This window comes from Gymnogyps californianus, chromosome 1, assembly GCF_018139145.2.
Source record: "Gymnogyps californianus isolate 813 chromosome 1, ASM1813914v2, whole genome shotgun sequence".
Classification (NCBI taxonomy): Eukaryota; Metazoa; Chordata; class Aves; order Accipitriformes; family Cathartidae; genus Gymnogyps; species Gymnogyps californianus.
Genome location: NC_059471.1, coordinates 65,279,291 through 65,293,504, shown reverse-complemented (window position 1 = coordinate 65,293,504; position 14,214 = coordinate 65,279,291). Strand labels below are relative to the sequence as shown.

General features: G+C 40.4%; 1 protein-coding gene across 3 annotated transcripts in view; it reads right to left on the bottom strand.

Moving 5' to 3' along the window:
- Window positions 1-14,214, bottom strand: part of NAXD (NAD(P)HX dehydratase) — a 50,932-nt gene that overhangs the window by 12,606 nt on the left and 24,112 nt on the right. For all 3 annotated transcript variants that reach the window (XM_050910411.1, XM_050910420.1, XM_050910430.1), the window contains 3 exons: window positions 1,795-1,845; window positions 1,610-1,714; window positions 1,123-1,243 (listed from right to left, as the gene is read on the bottom strand). In XM_050910411.1, the coding sequence (XP_050766368.1) occupies window positions 1,123-1,243; window positions 1,610-1,714; window positions 1,795-1,845 (277 nt within the window). The remainder of the gene's footprint in view (window positions 1-1,122; window positions 1,244-1,609; window positions 1,715-1,794; window positions 1,846-14,214) is intronic.

The following is a 14,214-nucleotide window of genomic DNA, read 5'->3' as shown; positions in this document are numbered from 1 at the left end:
GGCTATTTTATCCTCTGGTAGAGTTCATCCTCCCTTAAGCCTGGCCTGACTGTCCAAGGTTACAAATTAAGTCTGCTATGGGTGCAAATATGACACCAGACTTCATGCAGGGCAACTTGGGTACTATATGACCGATCAAGTCCTTCACCACACAGGCCTAACTATATTGCTTCCAGATCCCAGCTTGCTTCACAGTCTGCTACAGTATCTGTACTAACGAGGGTATGTGGAAGGTGGCTCTGCACAAACCAGTTGTCATATTACATCTGTTTTTCTGTTATAGAAGACTCCCATGGCTCCCAATAATGAAAAATTGATTGTATATACAGAACAGTTCTGAAGCGGCATAAACATTTATCAGAGATTAGCATTTCAAGTAATTAGAAGCAGAGCTGCTGCTTGTTATGTATGTGAAATAAGACCACGTAGTCAAAATGCAATGAAGCCACTCATGAATTGATTTTATACGGATCACAGTAAAAGATCAGTATAAAAAGCATCAGACAGGCAGCTAATTTTATTAAGTATACTTTAACCATATCAGTAAGTGACTGTTTTAAAAAGTTGTAATGACAATCTAGAGTTAATTTTTGTTTTTTTTTTTTAAATTGTCAGGGCTAATGTACAAGTCATACATCTACATGCTAATCTACAGCCCCATGGTGGACAGTATCAAGGAACTGAGCCGCTCATGAACCTCAAGACGTCTTCATTTTTCACATACACCAATATATGGTGAAACAACAATATTCTTCTGCATTAATTTCGCAATGACATCTGCATTTATATAGACCATCTCAGCTAAGGATTTTAAAACTGTTCACAAAGATTAAAAAATTAATTTCTCAATACCTGTGCAATGTAAAACATAAGTTATAGCCATTTAAATGAGACATAAAATCAGCAACTTTTTTCAGCAAATAAATGAAGTTGCACTCTTTTAAAATATCAATTTCCAAAAATCATCTAAAGGTGATCTCCAAAGACAGTCATCCTTCCCCTTCAATCTTCAGGGGAATACAGTAAACCAATTACTATATAGTCCAACCACTGGACTACGACTGAAAGCAAACAAAACAAAACAAAAAAATCACATTGCTAAAAGCAAAAGGCTTCACTTACCTTTCTCTCCATCTGAAATAAGATCTCTTTCTCCCTTTTGAACAATTGTCAAATTCCCCATGGCTTGGCTGAGTCTTAATACACATCCATGATGATCACTACTGTCTACGGGGTCTCTAAGCTACAACACAAGAATTCCATACACAGTACATATTTTACTACTAGAACAACATATTCTAACACATGCTACTTCAGCATATGGGGGGGGGGGGGGGAAGAAGTAGCATCATCAGTCTTTCCAGGTATTTTTTTCTATACCCACTGCAGTGCCAAAAAATGCATAAGAAAGGGTCTTCTTTAAAAAAGAGCTCTGTTTAAGAATATACATTGTTGTGGTGATTATCCCATGGAATCAAAACCCAGAGAATGCTTCTCTTGCATATAAGAAACAGCACATAATGTTTAAGCCAGTAAGAAGTTGTTTATTTTTAAAGAGTAAAAAACTAAACTTGCACGTACTTAAATATCAAAAAGGAAAACAGCTCACCATGGCTTCATACAGTCTACTAAACTCCATATAGTTTGGAGTAAGAATAGCTCGCTGGTAGCCTTGAATAAGAGAAGGCTGCTGGGAGATGAGCCACAGTCCATCCTGCAAAAACCAGTAAGAAGAACATTTACTGAATAGATTCTTAAATGTCAGACCACTGACTGAATCAAGAAAATACTTACAGCATCAATAATGATAGGAATTCCTTTCACTTTCGATTTTTCTATAATACCCTGCAAAAAACGCAGATAACTTTAAGATGCTTGTTAATTTAAATCTTGTAAGATCCAAAACAAATTCATACAAAAAATCTGATCATATAAGTTGTTTTTACAAAGTAAGATACAAAAACTCTGTTATATTCTGCAAACTAATGTAAGACATTTTTATATCAACTGGTAATTTTACAGTTACATTGTTCTCTCCCTAGTTCTAGTATAAGCAGTGTCAACAGGGTTTCCATAACTGACGTCTTGATGTTGATATGCAAACAAGCAAGCAATCTCACTCACTCTCCCTGCTGTAGGAGGCATGCAGTGCCAACAGAAGTCAGACATAGTAAACATACATCTCCAATTAAAAAAAAAAAAAAAAATCCAAATGAGTATTGCGATGATAGAAATCTACCAATAACTGTAATACTAATTTTAGTTGCTTTTCTGATGATAGCCCCATTGCAGTATTTGAGTTTATGTACAAACAAACATCCTGAGACAAGCAGTATGTAACACATGTCATTTCACTCATGGTCCTGGAGGTTTTATACTCTCAGAGCAAGGCCAAAGCGGCCCAGACAACAAACCATTTGTAAAAGTGTTTTTTCAGCAAGCAGTATCTACTAGCAGACTGTCTGCCCTTGTTCTCTCTCCTAACCGAGCAGTGGCAACAACTGATACTCAAGCTTTTTTAATGAACAACGGCTGACAGTCAAGTTTTTTGAATGTAGGTCATTACCAACTCATCTTTGAAGCTGGAGAGTTTATCTTTTTCCTGTATAAGATAACAGAGGATGGTATCCATCCAAAAGTCTAATTATTTTTGAATGTTATTAAGCTTTTCAGATTAGCTATCATACGGCAATGAGCTCCACAGGTTAGCAAGACATTACGTAAGGAATAAGGAAGCAGTTTTCAATTACTGTTCAGTGCATTGAACGTCTCTCTGTTCTTGTATTGTGGTCAAAATAAACACCACCCACCTCGCTTCCTGTAAACTATTAATTATGGAATATACATACCCTCACAAACTCATTCCTACCTGATTCTGATTTTTCCAATACCAGTAGAAATCTTTCCCTTCTATTTTTAAATGGATGACCAGAATTCAGCAGCGTGCTTCAACCCAACACTACTTTTGTTTGTTTGGGCACTGCTTGCATGTTGGAAGCATGAGACTGAAACACTACCCGCTGCTCCAAGCCTGAGGACTTGTCTCAACACACAGCTGCAGCTACATTAGAAGCTACTACAGAATAAAAACCTTTCCATGACATGGAAAGACCTTGCACAGGTCTCGGCTTGGGCTGTGTGTCACAGACTGCCAGGTGCCCAGCCTCCTTGGGATCCCAAGGGAACACCACAAGTCTTCTCTTACATTCAGCTACTTAAATAATTTTGAACCAATCACAAGTTTTACACAACTCATAGCATTCAGCTATGACTAAATTATTCAAATTTATGAATAAGTATATTTAACAGCTGTGCAAGGACAGAATCTTAAAACACACCTAGAATTAGCTGTGGCATACCGAAAACGAGAGCGCCTTACTTTCAAAGCTTTTAAGAAATTTATGAGACAGAGTCATTTCTTTATTCAGTAATGTTAATCTGCACAGATGTGCACAGCTCAGTTTTCCTTCACAGAAGCTGTACTGCTTTGTCCCTGCTGTGTGAAGTTCATTAACAATTATGTTTAATTTGACTCACTTGGTTATAATAAAATAATGCTGTGGATCTAGCAACCAGGTTTATGGGGTTTTTTTTTCTGTATAAACACATGTTATACATCCAACAGTCCAATTATTTTTGAACCATACTGATTAGGTATCATACGGCACTGAGCCCCAGAGGTTAGCAAGATACTATGTAAGAAAGCATTCAGATCCTCCTCCTCCAATTTTTGAAGATACAAATACCATTTACTGCAACCGTATTTTCTAACTGGTTTTAATTAGAGTATTTTTGTACATTAGCAGCTTCACCAAACTCCTTCAGTACACTTAAAATGATTACTGCTCCACTTCCCACTAATATGAATCACCAGTTTATTCTAGTATATCAACTTTAGTAAGCCAGTCTTTTATGACACTTCATTTTTTAAAACCAGAAAAGATTTCCCCAACAGATTCCATACGGAATTCTGAAGGAAGACACCAGATCTCAGAAGTCCTTATCCTTCCAAACTATTCTCTTAAATGCATTATGAGCAATCCAGGGAACTAATTTTGCCAAAGTTCTGTTCCCGAAACAGTTAAGGTTTGGCTGTTGCTGTTACTGTCTGGCCCCTTTTCATGTTTCCTCGTAATTGTCATCTTGACTACTAGTTAGAATTTCTCTTTTTGTCTATATATATCTAACAACAGGCTAAATAAAGAATCCTGAAGATCCATTGTCCGCCAAAAGAATGTAAGTGTAAGGAAAAAAAAAAAAAGGTGGAAGTTACAAAGCACGGAAGTATACGTACAGGTAAATAGCTTCTGGAAGGCTGGGTACACTCCAGAGAAATAAGGCATTTCTTCCTAATAACGTTTTGAGTTCCTACCTCTCCAGCACGTCCTCCACAATCCTGAGACATTTGACCTCTGCTCTGAAGAGAAATTCCATCTTGCTAAGTAAAACCTACTGGCCAAGCAACTTTTATTGTGTACCGAGTCTCCAAGGTATCAGTTTCTAATCTAACATACTGAGTGATCTTTGCTTTTCCTTTCTCTCCTTATAAAACAAATAATCAGGGGATACAAAGTCCTTTGTCTTACTTAGAAAGCTCCATTTTTGATTAAAAAAACAAAAACAAAAAACTACCCTAATTATGTTCTTTTCCTCTTCCTTCCTTAAACCCAGACAGAAACTGCTTGGAGAGAGACAAGGAACATCAGAGAGGAAGTTCTGCAGAGGGAGGGGGTAATCTGGCAACCTTAATAAAGCAGTAACAGAGATAAGAGAACCCCCATAAGACAACCACCCATTTGAAGGACACAACATTCACTGGAGGACACAATGTTCACTGGAGAACCTCTGTTTCCTATTGATTGTGGACAGGACCCATCTCACCTGCTGCCACTTACAGGTCAAATGGCTCACCACTGGAGAGCAATTCATCCCATGCAGCTTAGACACCACAGTTAGGGTGGGATGAACCACCAACAGACATATCTGTCTCTCCTCAGCTATCACAGAGGGAGCAGAGACACTTTACTGCTTTATTTTTAGACACCAAGAATTAGGTGAGATGAAGCCCCCTTTTAAACACTCTATTACTGCAGATACCGTATATTAAAAAAAAAAAATAATAATGCTTGCATAAGAGGTGTTTACAGCAATAATGGCAACATCCTCTATGCAGAGTATTTTGTTCGTGGAAGCAAAAATCAACTTTCAGCTGAATCTGTATCTCGATATTTGGCATGGACTTTCCTGGTTAATACTTGCAGCATACAGAAGAACCTTCACTGTTAATTGCACAATTAATGCACTCAGACTAACTCTACTTTCACACCAAAACCTATTTAACAGTTTCTGATAGGACTCTACGTATGAGCAGGAACCATCTATTCAGTTTTATCCCATGTAACAATTATTTATATGGGAAAGGATTTAGAAAAGAACATTGCCAATTAAAAATAATAAGAAATGTTACTAAGACAAGACCTGAAACCCAAACACCAATCACACAAGTGACCAGCAACACATGCAGGTATCAATGATAAAGCCAAGACACCACCCCTTCCCTTCAAACGGCATTTTGAATGTTAAGATTTTGGAGACCCTAGCTCCAAGACATCCCAGTGGACTATCTTTCTGCACACAGATAATATTATACTACAACAGTTTGGTGCAGACCAAGGTAGGAGCACTTCCTTCACTTGATTCCTAAGCACTCGAGGACATCCAGAAATGAAGGACTGCACTCACAGGGCAACCTTGGCACTAGTCACAAAGCAGAGAGGACAAACGAGGAGGAGGAGGAGGAGAGTGACGTGCTGCTGTCATCCAACCTCATGACATACAGCCACACTAGTTAGCTAAGATATCAAAGACTGAAATTCAGATCCTTCCTCTGTGATACTCACAGCCAGGCCTGAATTTCAGTCTCCTACCCTTCACGTAGCGAGTCCTAATAATGGGGGTTTGGGCAGTCTCTTGCTAGAGATATTCTGCTTTGTATCAGTTGGCTAAATGCTCGGTAGCTCTCTGAAACAGTGGTTCTACAGCCCACAACATTTGGATGAGAAAAGGGAAACAGGTTCCAGCCCACTGTGATTAAAATCAGTGATGATGTATTACAAGACTGCAGGACTCATGCTAGAACAAATCTGTAACAAGAGCTTCCCCTCCTAATAATTGAAGACCTAAGTTTAAGTTCCTACCCTAATGAAGCCAAACAGGAAATGACCTGGGATTCACACATCCCATGAAAGTGCTGTATGGGACAACCTCCCACACAGTTATCATTTGTTAGCAGCACCAAATACTTGACATTTAGGAATGCCCAAAATAGTATTTCAGCGACTGCAATTTTTGGTGGAGGTGGTTGAGGGGAGGAGAGCCAGAGGGGGTAAAATTAACCTGAGTCTACTCCCACTCTACTCTTGAAATACACAATTTCCTGAAAAATCTTTGTTCTCTGACTGGGTATCCAGGACTTGTATGCAAGCAACTTACTCAATAAGAACTTAAAAAGAAGTTGTGTCACAGTAGAAACCAGTGCTCTATTTGGGTAAAAGTAACCCTTTACTGTAATTAGGAAAATTTACAAAAGAAGGGCAAAGAATTTGTTTTAATTAATTCTTTTATTATCATGGAAGCTATTCATTTTAGTAGAAATCTGTGTTCTCTGTCCCAACTTTCACATGGGAATTTAAAAATAGATTCCCCAAACCAAATTCCAATCTTTTTAAAAAAAAAAAAAACAAAAACCCAAAAACTAAAAACCAAACAACCAAAACACAAAACCCCCAACACACTGAAACCAGAACAACACACACACGAAAACAGAATCATTCAGGCTGGAAAGGACTACAGGAGGAAGAAGGCTGAAGGAACGAATGGATAGGCTACTGCTGAAAGAGGGCACAGCAATACAGAAAAGCATGATACGATTTATCCATTTGATAGCCTGCGGCTGTGCTATGAAACACAAGAATTCACCTGCACTGCACGAACACAGACAGCCAGGACTCCTGCACGCTTCCATAATTATTATAGAAAAAGGGAACAGGCCAAGATGAGCCAGTGCGAGACACTGGCTGCAAAAAACAGCTAGAAGTGGAATAGGGGGAACGTGTGAGGGAAGAATACGTTGCTACTGAGCTCCTAAGTATGATCAAAGGGTATCTAATCAACCATGGAAGTCTTCATAGAGCAGCCACTCTGAGGCACCAGCAGATAGCAGGTGGTGCTCATAGCGAGCACCCACAGCCTCTTGCAAAACTCTGCAGTCAGTCTGGACTTTTCCACCCAAGTCCACGAGCCAGCAATAACACACGTCCCATTTACTCTGCCTGCATACTACAGCATACAAGCTGGTTCTCCACGGCTCCTCGGAAAAGACAATTATGTACATTTTGCCCACATCTGACTTAGATATACTTTTCACCTTTTTTAATTAGATGCGGTTTGGCAGCAGAATGCCTGCAACGACTTTTAATATACTATTAGTTGTATCACTACCTGTGTTTTTCCTGATGAACTGGTTTAGCTACACAATAACTTCGGCATTCGGTGTTTGCAAAGGGAAGAATCAGGAAATTAGAGCCAGTGGTTTTAATAAAAGATTGAATTTTAATGAAATAAACAGAAAACCACAATAGCAGCATATATAAAGCAACATCTATCCCACAACAGTAATTAATTCTCACTAAGGATGCATCACTTTGTCATCTTTCTACCTTGGAAAGGAAAGATACTGCAGGCAAAGTTTCCTTTACTGACACCAGCAACGAACACTGTATTTCCTAGGTCCCTTCAAGAGTCATGTCTTGGCCTACTCTTGGCAAAATGCCTTACCCATGTGTTCAAAAAGAAGTTCAAGCTTCAGCATGCCGTAATAATGGATAGCATTGACCACTATGACATCCAAATACTTTAGGAAGCAGTATAACCTTGCCTTCAGCCCACTGAAAGTGCATTCTACTGCAACCTGCAAATGCCAAGTATGTTATTACATACTCTGGTTTGGTAGAGACATGCAAATGTGCATAACCTGGCACTGGTTACGTCTCATACAACCTTAAATAATCAAAAAGGAGTGGCAGCCCCTTTTACAAAGAACCCTCTGCTGAAAGCTAAGATCAGAAACTGCTGTTGAAATGTCACCTATAATTGCTTGTATTTTCCGCATGGATGCTGCTCTCACCCAACAATCCTGAATCCGTGGTTTTGTCTGGAATGGAGATGAAAGGGAAGAAATAGCCAAAATTTCCCTGTAAATGCTGCAGCTGGAAGCATTTCTGCACATCTCCCTCTCCAAGGTGCCCGGGAGGAACAAATAAGTTCCACCCCAACACACTGCAAATCAATTCCTACAAATAGGCACTGAAAGCCCTAGGAAGCATTTCTGCGTTCCTTGCTTCAAGTCTGGATAAATGCAGAGTTAGCAAGGACTCAGCTGCAATAGAGGTCAGGATGCAGCTCTGTGGTGGAGATGCTTGGAAAATGGGCTTGGCAAGCAGAAGTTTGTAATCTTGCACAGCTAGAGGCAAGCAAATATCCCAAGCACAGGCTGTGCTCAAGGCTACAGTCAGGGTTGGCGGGGGGGAGAAGCTTCCCTAAATATATTCTATTTGATACAAAAGGTTTTGAAAAACGTTAAAAATGGAGTTCCACTGTTTGAGATTCTTCACATTAGAGCCATATTTTCACTAACTGGTTTTGTTTTCTTTATTTACTCACTGGTGGAAACATGCAGTTAACTCTGAAACTTGCTTTCGTTAGATGCCACAAACTGATCTGATCCAAGAACTCATCCTCCTTTCAAAACTCAGCAATGTCAATCAAAATCTCTCTTTGTGGACAAGATTTATATAAATCACCTTTAACTAGCTTAATTGCCTGGGTTTTACTTTATACATTCCTGTATGCATAACTATCACTAGCTCATTAATCACTCCACTAAGCTCTCAAACCTCACACAAGAAATGACCACCACTTGTACTGCTTGAATGAAGAGTCACATAACAGAGATGAACACCCTTTCTTTGAAACAAATAGCTTCTTTATCTCATGGTTTATGCTCCATTCAATTTAACTGGGTCTTTTGTCTTTTAACTGTAGTACCACATGCTAGGCCCTGTTTTCCAAAACAGATTTTCAGGTGCACAGGAAAACACTTCATTTAAGCCAGGCAGAGGGTGATAAGGACTTTAAAGAGTACCCCACTACTCATCAAGCTCATTAAGTGCTTTGGGAAATGTTAAAAGCTGTTGTTACAACTAACAAAGCTGAAGATGCTGTAGATGGCAGCTAATCAAAACTGTTCTATTCTACATTAAAAAAAAAAAAAAAAAAAAAAAGAGATGAGGATGATCCACTTGTAGATTCCCTGTTTGAATTCAGAATAGATTACTTGCTGTCAAACTTGGAGGAAAACCGCAGCTAACAGTTTCTTAATATCTGCCTCAATCATATGCTAAATTCTTAAGTGACATAATCGAAAGTAATGCCTGAACATAAGGAACACAAGAAAACAAAGCAAAACCCTCTGAAATACTGTCCTAGTTGTTAAAAAAAAAACTTTTTAGCTATCCCCTCCAAATTCATGATCAACCAGTCACCACTTCAGAAGCTATATTTATACACTTCCATCCCTAAACACATCCAAACCCAGTTTAAGCAATAATCCTGTTTACTCCAATCCAAAGTAAAAAAATCTAAATCAGAATAAAGGCACTAAGTTTTCTCATGCTGTCTCATCCACTGAGCGTTTGCACTCACAAAGCAAACTCTACAAGGTTTCCAATTCATGCTTGATTATGTTAATGTTAGATTTGGCTTAAGATATTCATGGTCAGCTATTGGCATTTTGTCCTAAAATAAAACAAATAAACATAAACTTAAAATGAACTCTGGAATTTATCATTGCCAATTTCTTTTTAGGGTTTCTAGCTGAATGATGCTCAGAAAGAGTTGAAAAGGTATCCAATTCTAGCATTTTGCTTACAACTGCTCTTAAGTATCAAAATCAAGTTAAACAATATAAGTCTACACACACAAAGCAAATAAACATCCCACTTCACTGTGAATGACTTTCATCAAGATCCATTACATATATTAGAAAATAAATTCTGCTTGCAAGCTGCATAAACCTGTATTTAAGGTCCTGTTAGCATATTTTCAAACACTGTTTTTCTAATCAAGACATTTGTGAGGAAGCCACAGAATACTAATGGTTCTTGGCACAAGCAGCAATAGTTCTTAGTGCAACCAAGAGGCTCTCACTGCCTCGACCTGCCGTTCCCAAGCTTTATATGCACCAGTACCACCATCACAGAGAAAGAACTACATCCTATCCCAGCAACTGCCTCATCTTAGGGGAAGACGTCCACAAATTCTGACTCTCATTGGGCTCTTTGAAAGCAATGAGGCTTTGCTAGTAAGAGAGTAGTTTTTCACTGGATACTACTTGTGGTATATGCATCAATATTGGGGGTTGGGTGAGGGCTGAGAGAAATACAGTTTACACACACATTCTCACAGCGGGTGTACATACAGGCCCTCTGGTTTTCGCCTCTGCGGTATCACAGGCACAAGATCCCATCTAGCTCACATCCTTCTGGCTGAGGGCTGAGAACAGAAAGTGGTGTGTCCTCGCTGCTATTTCAGTTCCCTATGAACTGCTGAATCCCCACAGCAAGAACCTCCAGAGGACTCTCCAGAGAGTATAAACAGGGCAGGAAGCAAATGCACGTGACTGAAGAATTAAGTTTCTGGTAAATAATTCTTCTGCTAACTTGAGTGGACATGAGCAGCGATTCCAAAGAGTAACACATCCTGTTGTTCATATTCGTACATGGTGGTAGGTACCACAGACAATACTACTAATCTATCAACTGCAGCACTAGCCTAGGATGCTCCTCAGGTGTCTTATACTTGGTACAAATGGAACCCAGGGGGCTGCTCAGATATCAAGAGGAAAATGCTTCTCAAGGCCCATAGCGGCAGATTTAGCTTTAACAGACTGCTATGACAACAAAAGGTGGCTCTGTATTCTGTAGTCCTCTTGATCTTGCAAAAACTAGTGCAGATAGTGTACTGAAGCACCTGGTCCCATTCTCACAATTTATTAAGGCTGTGAAGTGTTTCCTAAATCCTGAAGGCATGAGGCTTGAAAGGGGGAAATCAATCCAACTAACCAAAAACAAACACAGAAACGCTGATACCTCAGTTGAGGTGGAACTGAGAATCCATCTGAAAGAGAAAATTTCAGAAGGGCTCTCTTTGGGCACACTTGATGGAGGTGATCCATGACAATGGCCCAAACCTCTCCCACCCTTTGCTAGATGTTTACTACAGCCAAGACATTTCAACACAATCTTAAAATGATGTCACTAGGGGTGGAAAATGAGATTTCTGAAATTTATATCCCAACAGGTAGCAGAGATCTTTAAGGGCAAATGACTGGCTGAGGGTAGTGCTGCAGGGCGAGGGGGGTGGGGGAAGAGAAACAGCAACAGCAATGGGCAGAAATGGCAGCTAGGCAGGGCCTCAGCCAAAAGAAGAACCCAGGGTGGTATTCAGGACATCTTCTTGGAGCTAAAACAAAGCCTGAGAATTGAGCAAGAGAAACAAGTATGCGGTTTGAGAACCCAGTCGATTTTACCATGTAATCTGAGTTACACAGAGCCATTCTTGCTATTAATCATTACCTCTCTTACAGGAAGGAAGCAAGCATGCTCTGCTGAAAACAGCAATCTAACTCTGCTGCTGCAAAACAAAACAACAGCAAGACTGGAGTGGCAGAGTCCAGGACTCAGTGCTACCACTTCCGCGAGAGAGGCAAGGAACCCAGTGACAAGCAAAGATAATTCCAACATCAAAGTCTTACTTCAGTTAAGGACAGAGCTCTTCATAAGGATGAATGCTTTTCTCTACCTGATCCCGACAGTAACTACTATTCCACCCACAACTCTGTATCAGTCCATTTGACCACAAAGCCAGTAACGTACCCATTAAAGATTCAACAAACTCAGAAGCAGAAAATTTGACAGGAACATCACCTTCATGCCAGAAGGAATATGGGAAAGGAGATAACAAGAGGCTGGAAACTGATAAAGGACATCCCTAAGCCGGTAACTGCCTAACTGCTAGGCGGCAGCAGGATGCAGAACATCCTGGAGCATTAGGCAGCATCGTCTCCTCTCCCAGAGGGCTACGCAAAGAATATAATATTCTTTCCAAAGTCCTCTCGGGAGCTGCACTCATCACCCTGCAGGAGAAGAACTTGGTTCTCTCACAAACCTGAGGAACAGCTCTTGATGGTACAGGCGGGAATTCCCCCACTTCCAAGCCTCAGGCTACAAGAAAAATCATATCAGAGTAAGACCAGAAGCGCAAACATCCCTGGAACAGCTGAATGAAGAACGCTGTGGTGGGTAGATATGATAGGGACATAATATTGCTGTTGTGTGAAAAAAGGAGAACATCCAATAGCTTTGGAAATATGCTGCTTCTAAGCATTGACAGAGGACAGTTGTAGGGACCTTGGCGTTGCTTCCATGTGGCAGCTAAACTCTTTCCCAACAGAGTCTAAACCACCACCAGCAGCACACCAACTGAGGTGAACTTGGGGAGGTAACACTACTGTAATCTCTGGCCAGAATCAATCACGGACACTGAAAGGGAAAAACAGATGGCCTGATGTTGCCCACTAGGAAGCTGGCTGTGGTGGCCAACTTCCACATCAGATGTGGTAACAGCACTTCGGAAGTTTGAAGTAGAATGGGGAGCAGAGATGCGTCAATCTGCACACTCCAAAGCCGAGAAGCAGAGCAGAAACTTGTTTTTGTTCCTTTCTCTTGAAGAGAAATAGCCTGGACTGGTTATTTGCTCCAGAGTTGGAGGGTCTAACCAGGCCAAGACTAGAATTGCCACATCTGCACGCGATCCAGCTGCACAGGTATTAGGACACAACAAATGCTTTCTTTAGATTTTTCTGAAGCTGCAGCTCCTGGTCCTGCAAACCCATGGCTAGAAAGCTCTGTCAGGGCACCAGCCCTCACCCAGGCAACTGAGGAACAGCATGTGAGAGTTCTGGCACAGACCCACACAACTGACATACAAGAGAGGGATAAAACTTGTAGAGTGGCTTCTTGTAACAGGACTTGTAAATGGAATTACAGCCAAAACCAGACAATCACAGGAAGCCAATAAGTATGTATTGAGAGTATCACTATGCTCTCAAAATCAAAAAAAACCCAGAAAACCAAAAACCAAAGGAAACTGATGACAAGGTGCTTCTTTCCCATCAGACTGTTCAAAGGAGCTGAAATGCCACAGTGCACACACTGCAGGCATTAAGCATGAGGGAGGCAGGTGACATAGTAAAGATGCTGAGGAAGCAAAGCACTCTTTGGTCTGGAGAGAGAAGATGCACCATCTGGTCAACAAGTACTTGGGCTATTCCACAACAAAACACTGTCCATGGGCCGTATACCAGAAATTGCACATTACTGCATTAGTATCTTAATTTCTCAACGCTCAGAAGAGAGAAGCAGCCTGAACACATGACTGTTTGGACAAGCACATTCATTGGCAATGTGCTGTGCTGGCACAATACCGACAAGAACTGACATAAGAACAGCATCAGAGAGGTGGCAGACCACTACACCGCAGCACTTCAATGGGGCAGGAGGAGGAAGAGAGGAAGCTCTCTCCCATCATCACTGCCACTTTGATACAAAGCCCTGACCAGAAAGCAGATGCTAATCTACATCTCAGCCCTGTATTCATATGACAGCATGCTGACATTAGCTTAAAGGGAAAACAGAAAACTATATACCAAGCCAGCCTCCTATAAAAGTTTAAAATAGCAATGCTATCATCACTTGCTTTCTTTCTTGAAGGTGAAGAGTGATACAAAGCTTAAAATTCACTGTTGAAGCAAGAGGGAGACTCAGCCTTTCCTCAGCACAGAGAAGCACCAGTCTTCCTCAAGCAGGCAACCAGGGTTCACTTGTCCTCAATTACATGTTAAAAAACCAACACTGGGTAACTAATGAACACTTACATAATTACAGTGAAGACAAAGAACTTGAGCTTTAATGTGACTTGAAATTAATAAGGTCAGATCCACAGCTTATATGAACGTGGCCTGAGATTTTAGCATGAAGTAACTTCCAAACACCTTGTCTTCATTGTCTGGGTTTGTTTCTTTAACTTTAAGCTAGC